The 17,081-nt window shown below is 36.4% G+C and overlaps 1 protein-coding gene across 3 annotated transcripts in view; it reads left to right on the top strand.

Moving 5' to 3' along the window:
* The window catches only part of LOC136036926 (uncharacterized), a 103,453-nt gene that overhangs the window by 76,618 nt on the left and 9,754 nt on the right, over positions 1-17,081 (top strand). The window contains exon 7 of one of the 3 annotated variants that reach the window (XM_065719330.1): positions 14,448-14,613. The exons of the other annotated variants lie outside the window; for them this stretch is intronic. Within the exon in view, the coding sequence (XP_065575402.1) occupies positions 14,448-14,561 (114 nt within the window). The 3' untranslated portion in view covers positions 14,562-14,613. Of the gene's footprint in view, positions 1-14,447; positions 14,614-17,081 lie in introns of those variants that run through there. 3 annotated transcript variants of the gene reach the window in all.

Here is a 17,081-nt window from a genome sequence, read left to right as displayed (position 1 = left end):
TAGAAACTCTGCGTTCGATGTTTGGCGTCAAGTTAAGACGACCCTAGCTTCGGAAATAAACTTGTTAGAAATACAGTTATGCTGAACTCATGTAGAACTTTCATTTGTCTCTTCGAGAACCGGAGCACAAAATTCCGTAGCTCTTACAGGTTTCCCGGAAATAATTCCGGAAAAGTCCATCTCGTTCCGATTTTTTTTTGGAATTTTCTCAAATTTTCGATTTTGATGTTTCTTATATTTTTATCGAGTAGTGCTATGAAAAGTATGCAAGAAGAAGTGAAGTGTTCTATATACCAAGTTGCTTCGTTCTCTAAGAAATAATTTCCGAAGTTTCGTCGTTCTAGAGGTAACTTCCGTTCTGGACCAGCTAGAATTTTTTTTCCAACGCGGTTCGACAGGTCTCGATCTCCTAACAACTGGAGCTTACAATAGTTTCTCCGAAATATAATTCCTTCTGTGGGTTTTTCTATTTGGAAGTTTTGTCATGCCCTCGGGGCAATTTAAATTTTTTGGTGAATTTGGTTTGTTTTATATTTTCCTAGCTTAGACCATCAAAAGTTAAGCAGAAAACTATAAGACGTTATTTCCGTATCTCTTTCAGATTTCCCGGAAATAATTCCCGAAATGTGCGTCTCGAAACATAATACTTCGAATTGGCGTCAAATTAAGACGGCCCTAGTTTCGGAAGTAAACGTTTTAGAGATAAAATAATTATGAACTCATATACAACTTTTATTGATGTTTTCGAGAACTGAAGCATGAAATTCCGTAGCTCTTACAGATTTCCCGGAAATAATTCCGGAAAAGTGAATGTCGTTCCGATTTTTTGAAATTTTCGATTTTGATGTCTATTTTATTTTTATCGAGTAGTGCTATCGCTCGAAATAAAACCATATCAAAGATGCTTCAAGATAACAATCGAAGCCACATTAGAAAAATGTCCTCTGAAGGACATAATGGAGACTGTTGCTCCGCAACTGTGTCCCGTAGGGCACAGTTGCACGTGTTGCTCCGCAACTGTGCCCTAAGGAACAGGGCACAGTTGCTGCAGCACTTCCCGTTGCACAGGCAACTGAGGTCTAGTTTGTTTTTTCGGACTTGGGATTGAGGTAGAAAAATGTTATCAGATGTACCTCTTAAACTTTAAAAGTTCTGTCATTGCTAAAGAAATTGGAGCTTATCCTTTGCTTCTTTGAAAGTAGTGACGTTAAAAAGTTGGCCTACGGCAAAAAAAAAATCAACTTTTGAACTAAGACAGATAGAATTTTTTTTTCGACGGCAATCGATAGCTCTTGATAAGTTGATCAAAGTATATGTCATCCATTTTATGGTAAAAAAAATTCCTTCATACTATTTTGAAAGTTTCAAGGGGTTGAGAACTTCAGAAGTAGGGTACACACTGAAACCAAAAATAGGCCGATATCAATTGTGAGACAAGTAGAGGACTTTTAAGCAACAGTCGGCTGTTAGACCATAATCATCTTCGGCAATAAGGGGTTTGCAACTTTGGCTAGTTGGTGTACCTATTATTTGTTTCCGGTGTATTTGATGGTAAAACCAATTTGGTTCCAGTGGTAAGACATGCAGGGGACTTGTAAGTAATAATCGTCTGTTAGGCTACAATCATCTTCATTGAAAAGGGGTTTGTAACTTTTTCTAGTTGGTGTAGCCTACCCATACTCACTGTAACCTAGAATTAAGTGTTTATGCAACGGGTACAAACGATAACGTAAAACAACCGGGCCGGTATTGTAATAATTAATAGAGTGTCATCCATGGTATTTTGATCCTGAAAAGTTACGGATAGCTTTATAATACCAACTAGATCATATAAGATACTGTTTCAAGTTTTCATCCGTCACGATGTCTACGATTGATAAGGATAACGTTCAACTTGCTGCAAAGTCAATTTGGTCCCTTCTTTCGGTATTATCGATAGCTCGTGATGAGCTGATAAAAAATTTGTCATAGTAGTTTCTTCATAATTAATAGTGTCATTTATGGTAATTTGATCCTGAAAAGTTGCAGATAGCTTTACAATACCAACTAGATTATATAAGATATGGTTCTAAGCTATCATCCGTCACGATGTATACGATTGAAAAGGATAAAGTTCAACTGGCTGCAAAGTCAATTTAGTCCCTCCTTTCGATATTCTTTTGTTATTGTTGTTTTTCAACGCTGAGGAATAGCCTTTGATCATGTGATTACTGATCGCGTTCTTCTTTGAACATAACGTTTTAAAAGCTTCGATAGGCGGACATCTTCAGCGTTTAACCGATAGCAAAGAAACAAAACCAAAGTGTTGCTCTCGCAACACTTTATTCGGCGAAGCCGGACAAAGGTTGCCGCAACACTTCACGTTGCTCAGAGAACGTATGTCTAGTTTTTAATTATCACCAATCTAGGGGAGATAATGCACCTCTAGAAAATACTGAATAACCTTGACAGGTACGAAAAACTATCAGTCTATAATATAAAGTTCATTATCCATACTTCACAAAACAATACATGTTTGTAAGGAACTTTTGTTTTTCGATGAACAAAAAGCTGTTTTTACTCGGCCGATTTCGCCTGAAAAAGCCATAATGAAGACATGGCTTTATAAATCACCTACTGACTAGCGGAAACTAAAAGGCTACTGTAATAAAAGAGAGCTGTTTCGGCTGTTTCGCCCATTTTTTTTTTTTTTTTAATGAAAGAAGTGCCTTTCCAATGGAATGACCAAACAAAGGTGTTTTTCAAAACCTAAGCAGGAGCGAAAAACTATGGGGGTAAGGGACTGTAAAGTCTAATGCCGTATCCTTTACCTTTTACCTTTATGAGTAATTGGTTTAAATTGAGCCTTCCTAGGATATGCTCTAAAAACGAGTGCATCACATTTGCAAAAATAGTGGTTTTATCTGAAACGTAATCATAAGAAGGGACAAACCTTGATTGGAAAAAAAAATAGCTGGAATCGACCGCATGATAATCTAAATTGAAGTCCAGCACTGTAACTAACAGAACCACGCCTCTAATAATATAATTTAATATATTGGTGTTTGTAAGACTCTGATTGTGTAGCTTATTCAGGGGGCCTGGAGCAGGAGCATGCGGGAGGTGTTCTTGCAAACCCCCAGTTAAGGGTTTTGGACTATAATTATTACAATGATACTGTTAGATACTTCCAAAATTTTCTACTTAAGAAGTGGCACTAAAAGTGTTGTTTTCAGTTCTCTATCTCACTTACGAATGGTAGAATTTATAAAAAAAAGCATGTAGATTTAAGCAAAAGTTTTCCAATGAGCCATTAAACGACACTTAAAAAGTTTTGGTAGCCCACTAGTCCCAGCTTTTCCACTTGAGATATGGCACCAAAAGTGTCGTTTTTTAATGCCGTTTGAAACTTGCAGATGGTGGTATTTATAGGAAGAACATAGATAAGAAGAATATTATCATATGAGCCATCAAAAATCTGAGACGTTCTGGTAGTCTGCTAGCCCCACCCCTTGAGAAACAGCATCTTTTTTCGTGCCATACGGCACTTGCAGATGGCGGAGTATATATAAACCACGTACATGTGAGAAATAGCTTTTGAATGAGCTCTAGAAAAAAAAAGAAAAGACAGTTTTAAAGTTTTTTAATTTTTAGTTACTACGGGCTTCGGTCCGCTCTTTACTAGGTTGCAGCTAGTGCTTCAACCATGACAAAGAATTCCTTGCAAATTCTCACCAGAAACTAGTTAACATTGAAATCTGTGAAATTTAATAGATGGTAGAATTTGTAAAAACCTAGTAAATATAAGTAATAGCTTTTAATTGAGCCATTAAGCATCTATCTACGATGGTGTGGTAGGCTACTAATGTTGCACTAGCTTATTGGTGAGCAGATGTTTTATGAAACTTATTAAGGGGGCTGGGAGGTGGTGTATGGGAGCGGTTCTTGTAAAACTTCAGTTAAGGGTTCTGGAACATAACTATTACAACAGTCCATGTTTTGTACATCAGGGATTTTTCACTTAAGAAGTGGCACCAAAAGTGTTGTTTTTAGTGCTATATCGCACTTACGAATTATAAAATTAAAAAAAAACACGTAGATTTGAGCTTTTAAATGAGCCATTAAACATAGCTCTTATAAGTTCTGCTAGCCCAACAGCCTAGCTTTTCCACTTGAGACATGGCGCCAAAAGTGCCGTTTTTAGTGCCACCTGCAACTCGCAGATGGTGGAATTTATGGGAAGAACGTAGATATGAGTAATATCTTTAATATGAGCTATAAGAATCTGCCCGTGATGCTCTAGTACCCTGCTTGTACCACCCCTTGAGAAAAGGCACATCAAGTGCCATTATAGTCCCGTATAGTACTTGCAGATGACGGAATTTATAAAAAGCAAATAGATATGAGAAAAAGCTTTTGAATGAGCCATTAAGAATTTCCCTTTAAAGCCATTAAAAAAATGATTTCCCTTGTTGTTCAAGGAGGCAGACTGTAATTTTCCAGTACAAGGTTGTCGCACAATGTGTGTACCATGCTGATTCTAGTGGTACACTTTTCCATTTTGATCTGACGCCATTTTCCAGGGGTTTCAGGTTTCTTTACGAAATCACCATAAATGTATTTTTGTAATAAACTTTTACTTTTAACACGAACCGAAATAATAGTTGCGATTCCAGAGTCAGGGTCAGATGGCATTCTTTTTCATCAGGCAGTTTTTTTAAACACTTTTTTTTAACTTTTGATTACTACGTGCTGTTGTTCGCTCTTTACTAGGTTGCAGCTACCGCTGCAACCATGATGGGGTGTCATCATGAACAGGCAAGGGTGTGACTATACGGCAATTCAAGGGTGCTTTGACTAGTTTATTATTTTTCTTTAAGAGATATTAAAGAGGTTTTTGGCGAGGGGGTGCCCACTTTCAGAAAACACTTATATCAGGTGGCAAGTGCCAACCATGGCGGAAGTATGCCAAGCGTGCACGGCACACATGGCGTTCTGACATATACACCATGTGGTGTAGAGCCGTGCCCCGTCGAGGTTTGGTGAAGAATATTATTTTAAATTATAATTGCTAGTTAAGCATATCAGAATTCGGATCCATGTGTGGGCCAATTTTCTATCAATCGAAATATTTCAAAATAGACTACTAACTTGCCCCCTATACGACATTTTGGGAGATTTTTTTTTTTTTTTTTTTTTTTTTTTTTTTTTTTTTTTTTTTTTTTTTTTTTTTTTTTTTTTTTTTTTTTTAGATGGAAAGAATTCGTGAATTTAAGAGATGGTTTGTTGATTGATGGTAAGGATGAGTGGCTACTGGGGATTCTTAAATCAATGCCAAGGATTTGGGGCCCGGAAATAAAGTTTTTCTCTTGTTTTGTATCAGTTTACTTGTATCTTTTAAATATACGGTTTTATCAGTTTTGAAGTACACACACACTATCAGCCTAGCACTTTGTAAAATACTAACAAATGGAGCTAAAAAGTGGTACAGTGTGTGAGAAGCCCATTAGCTAATAAATTAATGGTTGTTGATTTTCCTCTTTTATTATTCAAAAAAATAATTACTAATGTCATTTCCGCACCATGTATACGATGCATGTTTAATTTTAAAAATTCTAAGAATCGATTTGCCCCAACGAAGCTAAGTCACTTCAAAACAAACCTAATCCTTAAATTTCCTGCATGTTAATTATTTTCGATTGAATCTTGCCTCCTGAGTCTCTTGACATTTCTTCAAAAGTGATCTTAATGTCCGAAGTAAAGAAACGAGTTTTCTGACTTGTTTCGCAATATTTTTAGTTGCGTAATTCAAACCCAGGTAGTTTAATTTGTTCGAAAAGCTTTGAAGGATTCTGTATTGGATTCTGATTATAAATTAAATAAAAACAATTATAGTTTTTTAAACTGAAAGTAACGAGCGATATTAAAACTTAAAACGAACAGAAATTACTCCGTATATGAAAGGGGCTGTTCCCTCCTCAACGCCCCGCTCTTTACGCTAAAGTTTGACTATTTCTCACAACTCTACTTTTTAAAACAGTAAAAAACTTTAGCGTAAAGAGCGGGGCGTGGAGGAGGGAACAGCGCCTTTCATGTACGGAGTAATTTCTGTTCGTTTTAAGCTTTAATATCGCTCCTTACTTTCAGTTTAAAAAACTTTTTTTTATTTAATTTCTGAACGTTTTTGAATTAATGCATGTTTTGATTTTGGCTCTCCACACATGAATAATTAAAACGAAATTTACATTTATCTATTTTTTTTTTTTGCTAAATGGCTTTCTCATAGTTTTGATTGATTTTGAGAAAAAAAGAGCGGGGGAGTAAGCCTAGTTACCCTCCAATTTTTTGGTTACTTAAAAAGGCAACTAGAACTTTTATTTTTTTTACAAACGTTTTTATTAGTAAAATATACATAGATTACGAATTAACTTGCGTAAAGAACTTCTATATTCGTATGTTTTTACTGCGTATATGAGGGGGTTCGCACCCTCGTCAATACCTCGCTCTTTACACTAAAGCTTAAATTTTGTCCCAATTTCTTAAGAATGACCCTTGAATCACAAAGGGCGTAGAATAAATAGTTGAAATTAACTAAAGTATTTACTAAAAATACTTTAGCGTAAAGAGCGAGGTAAACCCCTCATATGCATAATAATTTCTGTTTGTTTTAAATTTTAATGCTGCTCCTTACTTTCAGTTGAAAAAACTTTCAAATTTATTTTTTCATTTTTTCTTTAAATGCTAGAAAATCCTGTGCCCCTTTCATGGAAATTCTCTTCCCCTGTGACAAATTCTTCCATGGAAAGCTCCCCCACATAACCCCTTCCCCCAACCAAAAAAAATTCCCCTGAAAACATCTGTACACTTCAAAATAACCATTACTATATGTAAACTCTGGTCAAAGTTTGTAACTTGCAGCCCCTCCCACGGGGACTGTGAGGGAGTAAGTTTTCCCCAAAGACATAGGTATTAGGTTTTTCGACTATGCTGAATAAAATGGCTGTCTCAGAATTTTGATCCTGTGACTTTGGGAAAAAAATTAGCGTGGGAGGCGGCCTAGGTGTCCTCCAATTTTTTTGGTTACTCAAAATGGGCACTAGAACTTTTAATTTCCGTCAGAATGAGCCCTCTCGTGACGTTCTAGGACCACTGGGTCGATACGATAGCCCCTGAAAAAAAAACAAATAAACACGCATCCGTGGTCTGTCTCGTGGCAAAAAATGCAAAATTCCATATTTTTGTAGATAGGAGCTTGAAACTTCTACTGTAGGGTTCTCTGATACGCTGAATCTGATGGTGTGATTTTCGTACCTGGTATTTGCATCTGCTGATATTCAGTTTAATATGGCCTTTACTTTTCTTTGAAAAACTTCTTTTTCGGGAAAGTTTTTTTTTTTAATTAATTTTGTTCGTTTTTGACTGCAAAAAATTTTAAGTTTTTAGAAAATGCCTGATTTCAAAATTATTTTTTTAAACATCAAGCTTTCATCGAAGTATCAAAACTAGTATCAAAGTACCGTGGTACAACAGTTCGCGGTAACGAACTTTAGTAAGGAGCGACCCGGCTCATTAGTAACCGAAATTCTAAAAAGCGGAATTTCAATACCAATAGTTACATCAAAAGAATCGAATTTTAATGTTGATTTGAAATATATAAGTTCTGTCAAGTTTAGTCTTACCTATCAAAAGTTATGAGTCTGAGAAAATTTGCCTTATTTTAAAAATAGGGGGAAACACCCCTTAGAAGTCATAGATTCTTAACTAAAATCATACCATCAGATTCAGCGTATCAGAAAACCCTACCGTAGAAGTTTCAAGCTCCTATCTACAAAAATGTGGATTTTTTTATTTTTCGCCGCAAGAATTTTTTTTTCAGGGGGGATCGTATCGACCCAGTGGTTCTAGAATGTCGCAAGAGGGTTCACTCAACGGAAATTAAAAGTTCTTGTGCCCTTTTTAAGTGATCAAAAATTGGAGGGCACCTAGGCCCCCTCCCATGCTAATTTTTTCCCAAAGTCACCGGATCAAAATTCTGAGATAGCCATTTTATTCAGCATAGTCAAAAAACCTAAAAACTGTGTCTTTGGGGACGACTTACTCCCCCGCAGTCCCCTTGGGAGGGGCTGCAAACTACAAACTTTGACCAGTGTTTACGCATAGCAATGGTTATTGGGAAGTGTAAAGACACTTTCAGGGGTACTTTTTTGGTTGAGGGGTAAGGGGAGGGGGTTATGCGGGGTATACTTTCCATGGAGGATTTTGTCATGGGGGAAGAGAATTTCCATGAAGGGGGCGCAGGATTTTTTAGCATTTTTTTTCAAGAGCAATGAAAAAAATAAATATGAAAAAGTTTCTTCAACTGAAAGTAAGGAGCAACATTAAAACTTAAAACGAACAGAAATTATTACGCATATGAAGGGTTCACCTCCTCCTAATACCTCGCCCTTTACGCTAAAGTAATTTTATTAATTTCAACTATTCACCCTACGGCCATTTGTGATTCAGGGGTCATTCTTAAGGAATTGGGACAAAATTTAAGCTTTAGTGTAAAGAGAGATTTATTGACGAGGGGGCGAACCCCCTCATATACGCAGTAAAAACTTGCGAATTTAGAAGTCCGTTACGTAAGCTAATTCGTAAGTTACGTATATTTTTACTAATAAAAATGTTCGTAAAATAAAAAGTTCTAGTTGCCTTTTTAAGTAACCAAAAATTGGAGTGTAACTAGGCCTACTCCCCCGCTCCTTATTTTCTCAAAATCGGCGGATCAAAACTATGAGAAAGCCATTTAGCCCAAAAAAATAATAATTAATATGCAAATTTCGTTTTAATTTTTCATGTGTGGAGAGCCAAAATCAAAACATGCATTAATTCAAAAACGTTCAGAAATTAAATAAAAAAATTAGTTTTTTTAACTGAAAGTAAGGAGCGATATTAAACTTAAAACGAGCAGAAATTACTTCCTATATGAAAGGGGCTATTCCCTCCTCAATGCCCCGCTCTTTACGCTAAGTTTTTTTTACTGTTTTAAAAGTAGAGTTGAGAGAAAGAGTCAAACTTTAGAGTAAAGAGCGGGGTGCTGAGGAGGGAACAGCCCCTTTCATATACGGAGTAATTTCTGTTCGTTTTAAGTTCTAATATCGCTCCTTGCTTTCAGTTAAAAAAAAAACTTGTTTTTTTAATTTAATCCTTATAAAAATTGGATCAAAAGAACTTAGAACTAATTATTAGTTTTCTTAATTAGTTAATAGGTTAGTATTTGATTGCATAAATAGTTGCATGATTTATGCAAATTTTGATTGCATAAATAGTCTGGAAAAAAAATTTTTTTTTCCAGACCTATCTTAGATTGTATTTATATGTTAATACATTTTCTAAGTATTGACCGCAGTTATTTGAAAATTCAATTTTTGGTTTTTGATGCAATATTTTGTCAATTTTTCTCATATATATACCACCGAAAGAAATTTGTGGTGTGTAATGCAATATTTTGTCATTGTTCTAACCTTCAATCGTGAAAATAAATAAGCTTTAGCGTAAAGAGCGGGGCGTTGAGGAGGGAACAGCCCCTTTTATCTACGGAGTGATTTCTGTTCATTTTAAGCTTTAATGTTGCTCCCTACTTCCAGTTAAAAAAAACTTGTTTTATTTTTATTCAATCAAAGTAAAGAAAGCATTGAAATAAATAGGGTATCAAGGTAAACAAAGTAACAATAAGCAAGTTCCGTAACTCAGGACCATGTTCCCGGGCCTGGGGTGGGGTTCAAAGCCAGAAACATATTTATTTGGCCTTTGAACTATTTTGGACAGAATGAATATCTAAAAATTTTACTGTATGCCCTTTGGGAAAGTTGGGCGTGGTCTGCTTGCCCATTGATCAGTTTTGACTCTTAAAAGAAGAACCAAAATTTTCAATATCTGATCAAATAAGCCCCCTACAATATTAATAAGACCCCCCCCCCCCCCTTTCACAAAAAAAACGTATATTCTAATAATGGGCAACTTACATAAGTTACAATCCTTTCCCTGGAGGCTGTAGAGGATTTCTTATTTCCTAAGTTTGTAGCAATTTGAATTTAGGACTATTTTGAACAAAGTGGCTATATCAAAGATGAGTTTGGGGGGAAAAGGCTAAAGGGGGGAGGGCTTGTTACTTTTTAATCATTTTTGATTCTTAAAAAGGGCGCAATAAATTTCGATTTCTGAATGAATGAACTTTCTCCAATGTTTATACGACCAAACCTTCCATAGAAGATTTATATGTTAGCGATTGGCTGCTTGTATAACTTACAGCTCTTTTCCTGTTGGCTTGGGGTGGGGGTTCAAACCTGTAACCATAGCTATTTGACATTAGGACGATTTTGAACAAAACGGCCAACTCAAAATTTTGATTGAAAGCGTTTAGAAAAAAGGTTTGGGGGGGTGATGCTTACCGTCTGATTACTCTTGAGTTTTAAAAATGAATCTAGAACTTTCAGTTTAAATCAAATGAAGCTTTTCCGAATTCTATACGATTACCACTTCGATAAAAACCTTATATATGAAAAATGGACAACTTGCATGCTTACAGTCCTTGCCCTGGGTGCAATAGTAGGTTTTTTCAACCCCCGAGGATTAATTTTTTTTAATTACTTCACCTCTTGACTATTTCGGGCATAGTGGGCATTTCAAAATTTTGATTGGATACGTTTGGGGAAAGAGGGCGTACCCTCCAATTACATTTGTCTCTTGAAAAGGGCATAAGAAATTATTATTTCCAATTTAAATAGCCCCCTCCAAAGTTTATAACACCACTCCTTGCATATGAAGTGCCCCTGGAGAAAAAATTCAGCCTTGCGGCCTTTGGGTTGGTGGGGAAAGGCTAGTTGCCATCGGATCACTTTTAACTCTTAAAAAGGGAACTAGAACTGTTCTGTAAAAAAAAACTTTGTTTACCCCGGGGCATAAGTTACAGCCCCTCCTCCGGGTTTGGGGGGGGGGGTATGTGGACCCCGAAGTTTTTCAGTTGTGGACCAACTGATCTTTGGAATATTTAAAAAAAAAGTACTATCTCAAAATTTTGATCGATCGCATTTGGAGAAAAGGAGGGGGATATGCCCGCCTATCAATTGATGACTTTTAAAAAGGTAATTAGAAATTTCAAGTTCCAATCAAATGAGCCACCTCTTATGTTTGTACGATCACCCCTTATAATAAACTTTATCTGCCCCTGGGGCATAACTTACAACACTTCCCCCAGGCTCTGGGGGAAGTGTTGTCCCCCGATCACTTTTCATTCTTAAACTGGTCACTAGAAAGTCTGATTTACAATCGAAGGGGCCGCCTTCAATATTTATGCTACCATCCTCTTCATAAAACTTTATATACCCCCGGGGCATAATTTACAACACTTGCTCCCAGGTTTTGGTGTTCTGTGTTATCCCTGGAGTCGTTGTAATATGATCTTAGGTCTATTTTTAACAAAATGGCTATATAAAAATTTAATCGGACGCATTTGGGGAAAAGAAGGTTGGCGGGGGGAGGGAGATTAGTTTCAAACGGATCATTTTGACTCTTAAAAAGGGAATTAGAAGTTTCAATTTCTAATCATTTGAATCCCTTCCGTGGTTTATACGACCACCTTTCCCATAAAAATTGTATATGCCTCCAGAGCATAAGTTACAACCCTTCCTCCGGGCTCTAGGGGAGGGTTATATTGACCCTGAAGTTTTGTTTTCTGATTGTTGGCCTATTTCAAACAAATTAGCAATGTCAAAATTTTGATCTGATGTATTTGCGGAAAGAGGGTTTGTGGGGGGGTAGATACCCTCCGATCCCATTTGGCTCATAAAAAGGTAACTAGAACTTTCAATTTTCAATCAAACTAGATACCTGTGAAGTTTATACTACCTTCCCTTACATACATACCTTATATGCCATCGGACCATAACTTAAAATACTTGCCTCCGGGCTCTGGGGGTTTGTCACTTGCTCCCGGGCTCTGGGCCCTTCGGTCTCTTTTGACTCTTTAAAAGTGAACTAGAACTTTCAATTTCCAACCAAATGAGCCCTCTCAAATGTTTATACGTGGATCCTTTCTATATGAACCATATGTTCCCAAGGGCATAAGTTATAACGCATGTCTTCGGGTCGTTATCTGATGTTTGGACTATTTGTAACAAAATGGCTATCTCAAAATTTTTATCGGATGGGTTTGGGGGGCTAGTGGCCCTCAGATATCACCTGACTCTTAAAAAGCGAACTAGAACTTAATTTCTAATCAAATGAGCCCTCTCTGAAGTTTATACTAGCACCCCTTCTCTAAGAACCATATGTGCCCCAAGGGCGTAACTTACAGCGCATGCTCCCGGGCCATGGTGGTTGTGTTGACCCTGGAGTTTTTGTTATATGATCTTTGAACTATTTTTAACAAAATTTTTATCGGATGTATTTGGAGAAAAAAGGGCTTGAGGGGGGCAAATTGCCCTCTAATATCTTTTGACCCGTAAAAAGTGAACTGGAGCTTTAATTTTCTAATCAATTGAGCCCTCTCTGGAGTTTGTACGAGCATTTCGTCTATAAGAACCATATATTCCCCGAGGGTGTATTTTACAACGCCTGCCCTCATACCCTGGGGGGTTTTGTTGACCCCGGAGTTTTTATTATATAATCTTTGAACTTTTTTAACCAAATGGGTATGTCAAAATTTTTATCGGGTACATTCGGGGAAAAATGGTGTTGGGGGCGAATTGTTTTCCGATCAATTTCGACTCTTAGAAAGGGCAATAGAACTTCCGACTTCCAATCAAATGAGCTCTTCTGAAGTTTATGCGACAACCCCTTCCATTAGAAGTGTCTTTGGAAAAAAAATAAATAAATAATGGCCTTTACGTTTGGCAGCAATATAGCGTTGACTCTGAAAGCGCACAAAATACAAAACTTAGCACTACAAATGAGTCAACTGAATGGAAGATGTGGAAAGAACTACGGGGATCCTGCAATTTTGAAACATTGCGTCTGAAACCCCTTCTCCTCGTGGTATTTAACTCTGATAATCAATTCGTGTTATGGATGCTCAGCTGCGAAAAAAATACTTTTATTTATGTACGTATACTAAGTGAAAAATGGTTGCTGACTTAGCATTAGCCATAACAACGGATCAAAGCAAATGTATGTCGATTAATGCCAGATTTACCTCTCACTCAATCGGACTATCTGCCTTAGCTTTTTCTACAGTTAGCAATGGCTTGGCGCCCACAACTATTCGATTTTAATTAAGAAAAAAAAAAATTGCCAGTTGTGTTCTTTCCAGCCCACCAATCATGCCCTTTGAATATTTTTCTCTTCCTAGATATCCGTTCACCCTTTCTTTTTACCGAGAGAACCTTGATATAATTATTCGAAAAGTAAAATGGTATTGAATATCTTCCTGGTGTGGTGATAAAACAACAAGTGGTCTTTTTTCCGGTTACTATACTAACAAAGTTCATTTTTCACGTAACTATCGCATTTCGCGAGAGCTGGAACCCATTCCCTCTATTTTCTCCCCTTCACCTTTACTTAATTCTCTTCAAACAGTGGCCTACGGTGTCTTCAATCTCGCTAGGAGAATTCTTTAGACTTTTTTTCTCCTTCCTTGTCATTCTCCTTTTGAAACGTGTATCCCAAATTCTGTCCACATATGCAAACTAAAGAGTAGAGTCGATTTGTTTGGCGAAAGAGGATCGATTTTTGATTAAGAAGGATTTTGGGCCCATTTTAAGCACATATACAATATTTCTCCTTGGTGATTTGAGAAAATAGTCAACAAAAAGTACATAATTGGAAGACCAAAAAAGTTGTGCGATAGTTATAAAATTTGAGTAGGCTGGATCTGGAGGTATTTCCATTACCTCCTAGATCTATATAAATATCCCCTTTTTGGTATTTGCTTTTCGAAAAAAGAAAAAATTGCCCTCTCCCTCTGGATTTTGAAAAATGCCCTTTTAAAAAAAAGATAGAGCAAAAACCCTTGCTCTTCCCTCCTACTTTTTCGTGAATTGATGCCCCTGGGTATCTGTCTGGTCTGCATACCTACACCCGATACCCCTAATATTGGTATTGCCTGGTATACTTTTCTGAATATTCGTATGTTTCAAGTATGTAGGCAAAAGGGGGGGGGGCTACTTTGGATCACTCAACCAAAGGGATATCCATATTGTTACGATTTCCTCCCAACGATATGCTGGGAGGAGAAGGGTGTCTAGAAATCCCTTGCACCTCCTTCGCCACCAAATATACTCTTGTGCATGTGACTGTTGGGAGACCTTAAACAGTGGCCGGGTATTACCACCCGCCTCATCCCAGTTTAGCGATAGGGAGGTCGGTTTAATGTTGTGTTGATTTTTCCCACAATCCATTTGTTTTGTCTGGATCTTCTTCCACAATCGCAAGTATTTTTATGTTGTCTTTTTTTAAACTTGTTGATTAATTTTGTGTATTTCTTGCAGGTTTCTTTGAAGATACAAACTTGCATCTTTACCACTGTCGCTATAGTCAGTGTGCTCCATCTCCAACTGTTCATTTGGGAAGTTTTATTAATAATTTGGGATAGATATTGGTAAGTACCATTATCGAGGATGCTCAAAATCTTATGGGGGATCTGGAGATTTTCCAAAATAATTGATTTAAAAAGAAAAACGTTGATTTAAAAAAAAAACGATTTAAAAAAGCTCTTTACTTTTCTTTGAAAAACTTTTTTGTGGAAAGTTTTTTTAAAGTAATACAAATATAAGGCAGTGTCATTCAGGACAGGGGGGGGGGGGGGGGGGGGGCTGGATCATATATATATATATATATATATATATATATATATATATATATATATAATATATATATATATATATACATATATATATATATATATATATATATATATAATATATATATATATATATATATATATATATATATATATATATATATATATTATCAAACAGTTCGTGCTAACGAACTGTAGTAAGGAGCGACTCGGCTCAATAGTAACCAAAACTCTAAAAAATGGAGTTTTGATACTATTAGCTACATCAAAAGAATTGCATTTTATGCTGATTTTAAATATATAAGTTTTATCAAGTTTAGTCTTACCCATCAAAAGTTACGAGCCTGAGAAAATTTGCCTTATTTTAGAAAATAGGGGGAAACACCCCCTAAAAGTCATACGATCTTAACGAATATCACACCATCCGATTAAGTGTCTCAGAGAACCCTATTGTAGAAGTTTCAAGCTCCTATCTACGAAAATGTGGAATTCTGTATTTTTTGCCAGAAGGCAGATCACGGATGCGTGTTTATTTGTCTGTTTGTTTTTTTGTTTTTTTTTGTTGTTGCTTTTTCCCAGGGGTGATCGTATCGACCCAGTGGTCCTAGAATCTTGCGAGAGGGCTCATTCAAACGGAAATGAAAAGTTCTAAGTGCCCTTTTTAAGTGACCAAAAAAATTGGAGGGCACCTAGGCCCCTTCCCACGCTAATTATTTTCCCAAAGTCAACGGAAAAAAATTCTGAGATAGCCATTTTATTCAGCGTAGTAGAAAAACCTTATAACTATGTCTTTGGGGACGACTTACTCCCCCACAGTCCCCGTGGGAGGGGCTACAAGTTACAAAATTTGACCAGTGCTTGCATATAGTAATGGTTATTGGGAAGTGAACAGACGTTTTCAGGGGGATTTTTCGGTTGGGGGAGGGTTGGACAAGAGGGGGATATGTTAGGGGAACTTTCCATCGAGGAATTTGTTTTGGCGGAAGAAAATTTCAATGAAGGGAGTGCAGGATTTTCTAGCATTATTTTAAAAAAATGAAAAAATAAATCTGAAAAGTTGATTCCAGCTGGAAGTAAGGAGCAGCATTAAAGCTTAAAACGAACAGAAATTATTACGCATATGAGGGGCTCACCTCCTCCTAGTACCCCGCTCTTTACGCTAAATTATTTTTAGTGATTCCAACTATTTATTCTACGGCTTTTGTAATTCAGGGGTCATTCTTATGAATTGGGACAAAGTTTAATCTTTAATGTAAAGAGCGAGGTACTGACGAGGGGGTGAACCCCTCATATATGTAATAAAAACATGAGATTACAAAAGTGCGTTCCGTATAAGTTACGTTTATCTTTTACTAATAAAAACATTCATAAAAATTAAAAGTTGTAATTGCCTTTTTAAGTAACCAAAAAATCGTAGGGCAACTAGGCTTCCTCCCCTGTTCCCTTTTTTCTCAAAATCATTCGATCAAAACTCTGAGAAAGCCATTTAGCCAAAAAAAAAAAAAAAAAAAAAAAAAAAAAAAAAAAAAAAAAAAAAAAAAACTTGCAAATTTCGTGTTAATTATTCCTTTGCGGAGAGCCAAAATCAAAACATGCATTGATTCAAAAACGTTCAGGAATTAAATAAAAAAACAAGTTTTTTTTAGCTGAAAGTAAGGAGCGACATTAAAACTTAAAACGAACAGAAATTACTTCGTATATGAAAGGGGCTGCTTCCTCATCAACGCCCCGCTCTTTACGCTAAAGTTTTTTACTATTTTAAAAAGCAGAGTTGAGAGAAAGAGTCAAACTTTAGCGTAAAGAGCGGGGCGTTGATGAGGAAGCAGCCCCTTTCATATACGAAGTATTTCTGTTCGTTTTAAGTTTTAATGTCGCTCCTTACTTTCAGCTAAAAAAAAAACTTTTTTTTTATTTAATATCTTAAAAGTCGGGGATTATATTCTCATGTTTGCAGAGATAGCTGCAAGCTGGTTAAGAGTAAATCACGGGCCATAGTTGCCAAAGTTTAAAAAATTATTTTGAAAAAAATCTGTTGGTGAGAAAAAAATCGACGTTTGACATGATTAGCAATGGTAACTATCATTTCAACGTCATTTTTGCTCAAAATGGGTCTAAATACTTTGAAATACAAATTCTAAAATAGTCAATCCATTGTTCATGATCTAAAACCTTTAACGGGAAGTTTTAAGCCCTTCCTTCTTAAAAAAAACGAGAAAGAACGTTGAAAGCCTTGATTACGGCTGGATGGAGTTTGAAATTGGGTATAATAAATTGGGGTATTTTTGCTAGATTTGAATGAAGCAGGCTATCAAAAAGGACTGAC

This window comes from Artemia franciscana, chromosome 2 (genome assembly GCF_032884065.1).
Source record: "Artemia franciscana chromosome 2, ASM3288406v1, whole genome shotgun sequence".
Taxonomy (NCBI): domain Eukaryota; kingdom Metazoa; phylum Arthropoda; class Branchiopoda; order Anostraca; family Artemiidae; genus Artemia; species Artemia franciscana.
The sequence above is the reverse complement of the archived record's forward strand: the minus strand, read 5'-3'. Positions and strand labels throughout refer to the sequence as shown.